This window comes from Saccostrea cucullata, unplaced genomic scaffold, assembly GCF_032062105.1.
Source record: "Saccostrea cucullata isolate Sc308-1 unplaced genomic scaffold, CSIRO_AGI_Scuc_v1 ctg12013, whole genome shotgun sequence".
NCBI lineage: Eukaryota > Metazoa > Mollusca > Bivalvia > Ostreida > Ostreidae > Saccostrea > Saccostrea cuccullata.
Genome location: NW_026922003.1, coordinates 9,281 through 19,379, shown reverse-complemented (window position 1 = coordinate 19,379; position 10,099 = coordinate 9,281). Strand labels below are relative to the sequence as shown.

General features: G+C 35.9%; 1 protein-coding gene across 1 annotated transcript; it reads left to right on the top strand.

The window, feature by feature from the left end:
* The first annotated feature begins 8,053 nt into the window (after nt 1-8,053).
* LOC134261044 (uncharacterized) lies at nt 8,054-9,709 on the top strand. Its single transcript, XM_062743527.1, has one exon. The coding sequence runs from the start codon at nt 8,054-8,056 to the stop codon at nt 9,707-9,709; it is 1,656 nt and encodes a 551-aa protein (XP_062599511.1).
* The last annotated feature ends 390 nt before the right edge of the window (nt 9,710-10,099 follow it).

The window sequence follows — 10,099 nt, the reverse complement described above, 5'->3', positions numbered from 1 at the left end:
AAAAGGTTGCTAGATTAATGTGCTAAACAATACGCATACTATGAATTTTTGTAAAACGGCCCCATTAAGGACTTGTAGGAGTGGCCCCTAAATATTTATATAAAGCATATCTCCTAAACGAAAAGAAATCTCTGAATAGGTGTAGAACAAAAAGTCTTTGAAATCACAAGACCTTTCGTTTGACATCAACAAAAAGGGGCCAACTCCTCAAATTAGGGGCTGAGAGGGGCCAGAAGTCTTTCATCTTAAACTCTTTCATGATCAATATTTTGTGATGCATTACAGAAGCAAAGATGTTCATATTAACGATTTGCAACAATATATGATAAAATTTTGATCATATGTTACGTAATTAAGGGTCACAAGGGGCCAGAATGTCAAATCTTTGACGCTTCATATCTCGAAAAGGGTGAATATTTTGATAAGCAATATTGAACAAAAAATGGCTAGATTAATGTGCTAAACAATATGCATACTTTGAATTTTTGTAAAACGGCCCCATTAAGGACTTGTATGAGTGGCCCCTAAATATTTATATTAAGCATATCTCCTAAAGGAAACGAAATCTCTGAATAGGTGTAGAACAAAAAGTCTTTGAAATCACAAGACCTTTCGTTTGACATCAAGAAAAAGGGGCCGTCTCATCAAATTAGGGGCTCAGAGGGGCCAGAAGTCTTCCACTCTTTAATGATCCATATTTTGTAATAAGTATACATTTTGAGAAGAAAAGATATTCATTTTAACGATATGCAACAATATGTTATAATATTTTGATCATATGTTATGTAATAAGGGATCGCCAGGGGCCAAAATGCTATATTTGTTATGCTTTACGTCTCGAAAAGGGGGAGTATTTTTATAAGCAATATTGAACAAAAATGTTCAGAATATTGGATAAAAAAACAGAAACTTTAAATTTAATGAAGAAAAACTTAATGTCATTCTCTTTTAACGAATATCTCAGTCAAAATCACATCTCATCTTATCTAGAAATTTAACGGAAGACCTACTCGTTGCTCGCAACGAGATCTCATCTAGTTAAGGTCTTCCGTCTTCACGGAAGACCTTATAGTTATTCTACTGTTTCTTATTATTATTATTATTATTCTTATTTTTTTTCCCAAAATTTTGTGCACGCGATTTCTCAGCAACTATTCGGCGGATTTCTATGAAATTTTCAGGAATTATGCGTAATAAGATGAACTTGATACATTTTTAAGGAAATTTGGAAATTTGCTTCTGGTGCCAAGTTATGGGCAATTTCCTGATTTTAAAATGCAATTTTGTCGCCCCTTTTTTTCGAAAATGGCTAAAGATATGACCTGGAGACTTATTGGAGACGATAGTTCGTGACTTTGTGGTTTGCAGAATCACCTTTTTGTGCGTCGTCAGTTCTTCCGGTTGTTACGAGATGCAAATTTAAAAAATCGTATTTTCTAACTTTTTTGTTTTTCAGTATTTTTCATTTATTTTTGGTTTGTTAATAGAAACCCTCCTGATAATGCTTACTATATAATTTGTTTGAATGTTGATCAATCTAAACTCTAGATATTAGCATTCAAAAATCTGAAGCGGGTCCAGAATGGCGGCTGTCTCTGTCAACGCCGACATTTTGCAATAGGGATTTATGGAGGCAGCCGAGCGTTTGCTTGAACGAAAGTAACATAAGGATAAATGAAATGCTTAGGAATACTTGGATAGTCACGTCGTAGTTACGTCGCAGTTCTGTGTCAAACTAACGTCTTCTATAATTGGTTTTGGCTAGTTCCCAAAGTTGAAAAAGAAAAGACTAAATGTGCAAATGAAATTCGATACCTAATATTTTTTGTGCACCACGGAAAATAGATCTCATCATATTTATAAGTAATACTTTCTCAAAAAAGAATATTTATTAATATTGTCAGTAGAAATCTTAACCACTGTTTTTCCTATGCACACTTGTGTCATATTAAACTAATAAATAAGACAAAAATAAGAAGACGATTTTTTTTAAAGATCGCTTCATGGAGTTTATTTTAGCATTCTTGTCTCAAAGACCTGATTAAAGTTATTGAGCATAAATGATATCTGATTCCTTGACCGTCGTAGGGCGAGCCATGTTTTTCGGCGAAACGTTTCAACCTTTTTCAATTAACTAATCGGGATAGTTCACTATGGGGATAAACAGGAAATTGAAAACAGTTAGAAATTCATAACCGTTTCACCGCTTTAGTGTTACAGGCATATATACAATATGGAATTTGTAAAATGTGTTAAATATACTTTCTAAACCTCGAATCTTAGGCTATAAGAACGTTCTTTTTTTTAATTTCATTGAAGCTATCACACCTATTTACTAGATCATTCCAAAGAAAAGGCGCGAAGATTAACTCGTGGCGTTTGGTGTTAAATTTTGAATAGTGACCCGCCTTTCATAATTTTAAAAGAGAATCACTTTTTCGTAAATATATATAAATAGATTTAGAGAAGAGGTCCCGATAGCGTAATATTTAGTGCCGTCGGAATTTCATGCTGGCGACATGGGTTCAATTCTCCTTGTGTGCAATTTTTTTTTTTTTTACTTTTTCAGCTCGATTTTACGTTTTCTTTCCGGAATCGGACGGAAGACCTCTCGTTGCTCGCAACGAGTTTCTCATCTAGTTATTATTATTTTTCTTCTTCCTGGGCACTTTTTTGTCCGCGAATGATCTCGTTAACTACACATCCGACTAAGGTGAAATGTTTTTAGGGTCAGTAGATATGTTATGTAGATTTGTGGAACGAAGGTCATTTTGCGCGCACGTGCTTGCAAGAGCGTGCACGTGCAACACGAGAAATTATCAATATAATGAATATAAGCGTAACTTTTTACATTTTTGATGAAATGCTTTAAAACTCATAATATAAGAATATAAAAGTAACATAGACGATATGACATAGTCAAAATAGCAAGATCTCACGCGCATGCACGTGCACTTCTCTCTGATTGGCTAAAACTAAAGTCTCAATATCTTTCTTGTTTTTTCACAAAATCCTTTGAAATTTTGAACTTTGCCATGCATTAGGATATTCTACAATATGATATATAGCAATTATCATAAAAACACGTGCATGCACGTGCGCTGCAATTTGATTGGCTCAAACTTTAAATAGCTATAACTCCCTTGGTTTTCAACCAAACATGATGGGATTTGGAACATAGATAGATATAATGGACTTCTACAAGAGGGTATAGTCACCATGCACATGCATACACGTGCGTGTACTTGGGCTGCAATCTGATTGGCTGAAACTTAAAACAGCTATAACTCCCTTGGTTTTCAACCAAACAGGATGGTATTTCGAACATAGATAGATATAATGGACTTCTACAAGAAGTTATAGTCACCATGCACATGCATACACGTGCGTGTACTTGGGCTGCAATCTGATTGGCTGAAACTTAAAACAGCTATAACTCCCTTGGTTTTCAACGAAACGGGGTGAGATTTAGAACATAGATAGATGTAATGGACTTCTACAAGAAAGTATAGTTACCATGCTCATGTATGCACGTGTGTGCACGTGAAATGAGTAAATTCAAAAATACACTTGTATGAGCGTATTTGTAATACTTTTGGATTAAATACTTTAGTATTAAGTATAATGAAATATACTAAATTGTGTAGACAAGAAGATATGGTCATTACGCACAGGCATTCACATGCGCACACGTGCAATGCTAAAATTTGAATGAACTTGGTACACTTCTGGGTAAACGTTGTTAAAGTCTAAAATGCATAGATTTTGTCTTATTTAATGAAGCTTACAGGAAATATGGCACCAAAAGGGAGTTGGGGAGCGTTTGGGGAACATCTGTAACGGTCCCCGTTACAATTAGCACTAGTTATTATTATTTTTCTTCCTGGGAAAATTTTGTCCGCGAGTGATCTTGTAAACTACACATTCGACTTAGGTGAAACCTTTTTAGGGTTAGTAGGCATGTTATGTAGATTTGCGGAATCAAGGTCATTTTGCGCGCACGTGCTTGCAAGAGCGCGCACGTGCAAAACTTGAAATGACCAATATATAATGGATATAACCGTAACTTTTCTATTTTTAGACGAAATGTTTTGAAACTTATAATGTAAGGATATATGAGTAGTATGCACAAGATGACATGGTCAAAATAGCAAGATCGCACGTGCAAGCACGTGCGCTTCGCTCTGATTGGCTGAAACTAAAGTCTCAATATCTTTCTTGTTTTTTGATAAAATCATTTGAAATTTTGAACATAGTCATACATAAGGGAGATCTACAGCCCGTAATAAAAGAAATATCATGAAAGCATTTGCATGCACGTGTGCTTGCAAGCGCTCGCACGTGCAACACGAGAAATTTCCAATATAATTGATACAGACGTAACTATTTAAATTATTGATGATATGCTTTAAAACTCATATTAGAAGTATATATTAGAAGCATAGACAAGATGACATGGTCAAAAAAGCAAGATCTCACGCGCATGCACGTGTGCTTCGCTCTGATTGGCTGAAACTAAAGTCTCAATATCTTTCTTGTTTTTTGACGAAATCCTTTGAAATTTTAAACATAGGCATGTATTAGGATATCCCACAATAAGATATATAGCAATTATCATGAAAACGCGTGCATGCACGTGTGCTGCAATCTGATTGGCTTATGCTTTAAATAGCTATAACTCCCTTGGTTTTCAACCAAACAGGATGGGATTTGGAACATGGATAGATATAATGGACTTCTACAAGATATGGTCAACATGCACATGCATACACGTGCATGTACGTGCGCTTCAATCTGATTGGCTGAAACTTTGAACAGCTATAACTCCCTTGGTTTTCAACCAAACGGGGTGGTATTTAGAACAGAGATAGATGTAATGGACTTCTACAAGAAAGTATGGTCGCCATGCTCATGTGAGCACGTGCGTGCACGTGAAATGAGTAAAATCAAAAATACACTTGAATTAGCGTATTTTTTTAATACTTTTGGATTAAATACTTTGATACTTAGTATATTAAAATCTATAGATTGTATAGACAAGATTATATGGTCATTACGCACGTGCATTCACATGCGCACGCGTGCAATGCTTAAATTTAAATGAAATTGGTACACTTCTGGGTAAACGTTGTTAAAGTCTCAAATGCATAGAGTTTGTCTTATTTAATGAAGCTTATAGGGAATATGGCACCAAAAGGGAGTTGGGGAGCGTTTGGGGAACATCTGTAACGGTCCCCGTTACAATTAGCACTAGTTAAGGTCTTCCGTCTTCAGCGGAAGACCTTTCTGTTATTCTTAGGTTTCTTTTCCACAGTTTTTATTATTTTTTTTCTTACATATTTTGTGCACGCGAGTTCTCGAAAACGCCTTGATCGATTTTCATGAAACTTTCAGGAATGATAGAACATCAAAAAATCTAGATATATATTTTTTTGTTTTGATGACGTCACTTCCGGTTCGGAGATTTCTGCGATTTTGTCATTTTTAGAGGGTCACTTTGTCCGGCAATCTTCTCAAAAATCATTGAAGATAGAAGTGTGATTTTTTTAGGGATGCTAGAGCAAACTTTGGAGAAGTGCCTTTTGTATATCACAACTACCGGAAGTACGAAGCGCCGACGCTCGCTATGGCCCGAAAATAGACCTATCGCGAATTTCAAAATTTTTAACATCTTTTCTACGATAGCTTTTTACCTGGAAATATTTTGTTAAAACATATAGAACAAAAGAAGTGTAGAATTCCAAGATCTTTCAAACGATATCTTGTAAAAAGGGCTGGCCCCTAAAATTAAGGGCCTAGAGGGGCCGAAAGTTTTTTCTTTATATCTCAAAACGTATCGAGAATTTGTAATACATCAAAGAAGCAAAGTTGTCCAAAATGTTAAGTTTAATCTTTTGGCGTATTCAAAATACGTCCGGCGTCGTCACTTCCGGCAAAACCGGAAGTGGTCGGAAAACGCGTATTTTTGCCGAGCTTGGGAAGTTTTTGGGTAACATATGTCTCTGGGAGCATAAAAATTAATTTTCCGTCCATCGTCGTCACTTCCGGTCAAACCGGAAGTAGCAAAAAATGGCTTATTTTTGCATTAATGAACATAGTTTTAGATGATTCAACCCATTTTTTGGCGTTATTTGTCATTTTTGTTAAAAATGAAAGCTACTTCCGGTAGAACAGGACGGAAGACCTACTCGTTGCTTTGCAACGAGCTTTGCTCTAGTTATTATTATTATTATTTTTCTTCTTCCTGGGAAAATTTTGTCCATGAATGATCTTGTAAACAACACATCTGACTTAGGTGAAACCTTTTTAGGGTCAGTAGGCATGTTATGTAGAGTTGCCAAACGAAGGTCATTTTGCGCGCACGTGCTTGCAAGAGCGCGCACGTGCAACACGTGAAATGACCAATATAATCGATATTGCCGTAACTTTTCTATTTTTTGATGAAAATTCTTAAAACTCATAATGTAAGGATATATTAGTAGTATAGACAAGATGACATGGTCAAAATAGCAAGATCTCACGCGCATGCACGTGCGCTTCGCTCTGATTGGCTGAAACTAAAGTCTCAATATCTTTCTTGTTTTAAGTCATAATCCTTTGAAATTTTGAACTTAGTCACACATTATAAAGGTCTACAGCCTAATATATAAGAATTTTCATGAAAGCACGTACATGCACATGTGCTGGAAAGAGCGCGCACGTGCAACATGTGAAATAACCAATTTTATTGATGATGCCATAACATTTCTATTTCTTGATGAATTTTTTTGAAACTCATAATGTAAGGATACATTAGTAGTATAGACAAGATGACATGGTCAAAATAGCAAGATCTCACGCACATGCACGTGCGCTTCGCTCTGATTGGCTGAAACTAAAGTCTCAATATCTTTCTTGTTTTTTGTCATAATCCTTTGAAATTTTGAACATAGTCCTACATTATGAAGATCTACAGCCTGATAAATAAAAATTTTCATGAAAGCATGCGCATGCGCGCGTGCTGCTATCTGATTGGCTGAAACTTTAAATGGCTATATCTCCCTTGTTTTTTGACGAAATGCTTTGAAATTTAAAGCATAGACATGCATTAGGATATCCTACAATATGATATAGAAAAAATTCATGAAATCATGTGCATGCACGTGTGCTGCAATCTGATTGGCTGAAACTTGAAATGGCTATAACTCCCTTGTTTTTCAACCAAACAGGATGAGATTTAGAACATAGATAGATATAAGGTACTCCTAAAAGAAGGTATGGCCATCATGCACGTGCACGCACGTGCGTGCATTTGGAACGGGTGAAATTGAAAATACACTTGAATGAGTGATTTTTGATACTTTTGGACTAAATGCTAAAATATAAAGTATATTTTAATATATAGAAAGTGTAGACAAGATTATATGATCATTATGCACGTGCATTCACATGGGCACGCGTTCAATGTTAAAATTTGAATATAATTGGTATCCTTTTGGGAAAACGTTGTTAAAGTCAAAAATGCACAGATGTTGTCTTATTTAATAAGGCTTACAGGGAATATGGCACCAAAAGGGAGTGTGGGAGCGTTTGGGGAACATCTGTAACGGTTCCCGTTACAATTAGCACTAGTTTGTATATTGTTTTATTGACTCTCGATTTTGAATACTGTTCGTTATCTTCATTATTTCATTCAATCAGCCAAGAAAAATGACAAAAATGGTAAAATGATTCTAAAGGGAAAAAACAAATAAATAAATCGACAAGTCTGAATCACACGCCCGTTTAAAATTTTAATTCCATCCCTAATTAATTATGTCGGATACTTAATATCGAAAGTTGAACTTCCGGGGGCGGATCATCGGAGAAGATAACACAACTCTTACACTGGAAATAGGCTGTGGTATGTAATGTGCTGTTGTTATATACTTAAAATATAGGAGTATCAATATTTTTTTTCGAAAATTTAGGCATCTGTAAAGTACTATTTACAATTAAAAAAAAATTAGCCATAGCTATTTTGTAAGTTCCCAAAAGACTAACATTATTTTACATTATTTAACAAAGGAGAGAGATGGCTTCTTCGTCTACCTGGGCACAGGATGTGATCACTTGTGATCTTTGTGACAAACCCACCCACCAATTCTGCAACAACTGCAATGTCACTGTGTGTGTAGATTGCATTGATAAACATGTAGAAAGTCTGAAGTCCCAAATGCATGACATTGTTCCTTTTAAAGAGAGAAAAAAACGGCTCGTATTCTCTGCATGTGCTTCTCATGCAAACCAAAAAGGTCTGAGACACTGTCAACAATGTGATATCCCTATCTGCTTCAAGTGTGCCATAGGTCCCCACAGCGGCCATACTATCAAAGACATGAGAGATATTGTACAGCAGATAAAAGAAGAAATCAACAGAGAAACTCGGTTAATTGTCTTTTTAACTTCAAGAATTGAATCAAATGGCGCAAAAATTGATCAAAAGATATCTGACATGACGGGAGAATTTGAAGAAATGGAGAAAAAGGGGGAAAATCTGAGAAGAATCTGGCATGAAGAAGTAGACACCATTTTCAATGTGCTACAATCAACCATTAGAACAACGAAAGAGAAAGGAATCTCAGCTCTCAGATCACATCAGTCCAGGCTTCAGGATAAAGGGACAAAATTAACACTTATAACGCAAAGAAACAAAGAAATTCTTGAATCTAATAAAGTTTCTGATGTTACAGGTTACAAACAAAAAGTGAAGAAAATAGTTTTTCCTATGGATTTTGATGTAAAGATTCCTTCTTTGAAAACCAAAGCATGCCCGGGGAGTGAACTCAACATAGAATTAGGAGAGTACAAGGCCACACTGACTCAGACATCGATATCAACTCTGACAGAGGAAAACCCCATTTTAATTGAGAGAAAATCCCTGGACACAGCTAAAGTTGTTGCTTGTATTTCTTCTGGAATAAAACCCTTAGGTCCAATCATCTGTATTGGAACCCATGAAGCTTGGGTTCGTGGTCAAGACAAATTCATAAGACGCATTGACCTACATGGATTTCTGAAAAGCAGGATTTCCACCCAATGTAAATTATATCCAAATGATATTTCAGTGACAAAACATGGAGAACTGATATACAGCGATTATGACAGCAGAACAGTAAACATAGTAACAAAGGGTATGATAGAGACACTGATCACTCTACCTAGGGGATGGTACCCAGGTGGACTATGCTGTTCCAGATCAGGGGACATTCTAGTTAGTATGGGAAATCTTGATAAAAGTCACAACAAAATAGTCCGCTATCAGGGACGAGCAGCAGCACAAGAAATACATAAAGATAAACACAATCAACCTTATTTCAGAATTGGCAAATATGGTGTTTATGTGGAGGAAAATAACAATGGAGACATCTGTGCCTCTGATATGAATGCCAAGAAGGTAATGGTGATGGACAAGACAGGAAAAGTCCGATTCCGTTACGATGGTACACCAGCCAGGAGGATAAAGCCATTCTTTCCTGCGTGCATTGCTACAGATTCACTAAGCCAGATCATTGTAACTGATGTTAATAATGATTGCCTTCATTTATTAGATCAGAATGGACAGTTTCTAAGATGTGTTGATAATTGTGGACTTCTGAGTCCTGTAGGACTGAGTGTGGACAGCGAGGGGAGGTTGTGGGTAGGGTGTCAAGAATCAGGTGTTATCAAAGTCATCCAGTACTTGGAGTAAAAGAAACATCCACATCAATATAAGTATATGCGTTGTTACCTTTCAACGAAGATTGATGAATAAAGTATGTGAATTGTCTACAGGTTTCAACGAAAAAGGAGCTAATCAATCAGTCTACTTAAAAAAAACGAAGGACATATTGTTTTAAAATTTAGGAAATTAAATCGACTTTTATTGATTTCCAATTGGAAATTCCCAGGTCTACGAGCATATGGAAAAATCAAAAAATGTCCAAAACTTTAAATAATCTAGCCAAAATTCTTTCAGGACTCTCAACTTTTTTTAACATTAAAATTGAAGCTCCATTTTTACCTTGAAATGTCTACCGCAGAAGAAGTGACTCAGCAGCCGAATGAAAGTAACTGCTGTCAACAACTTCTGTTGGTACAT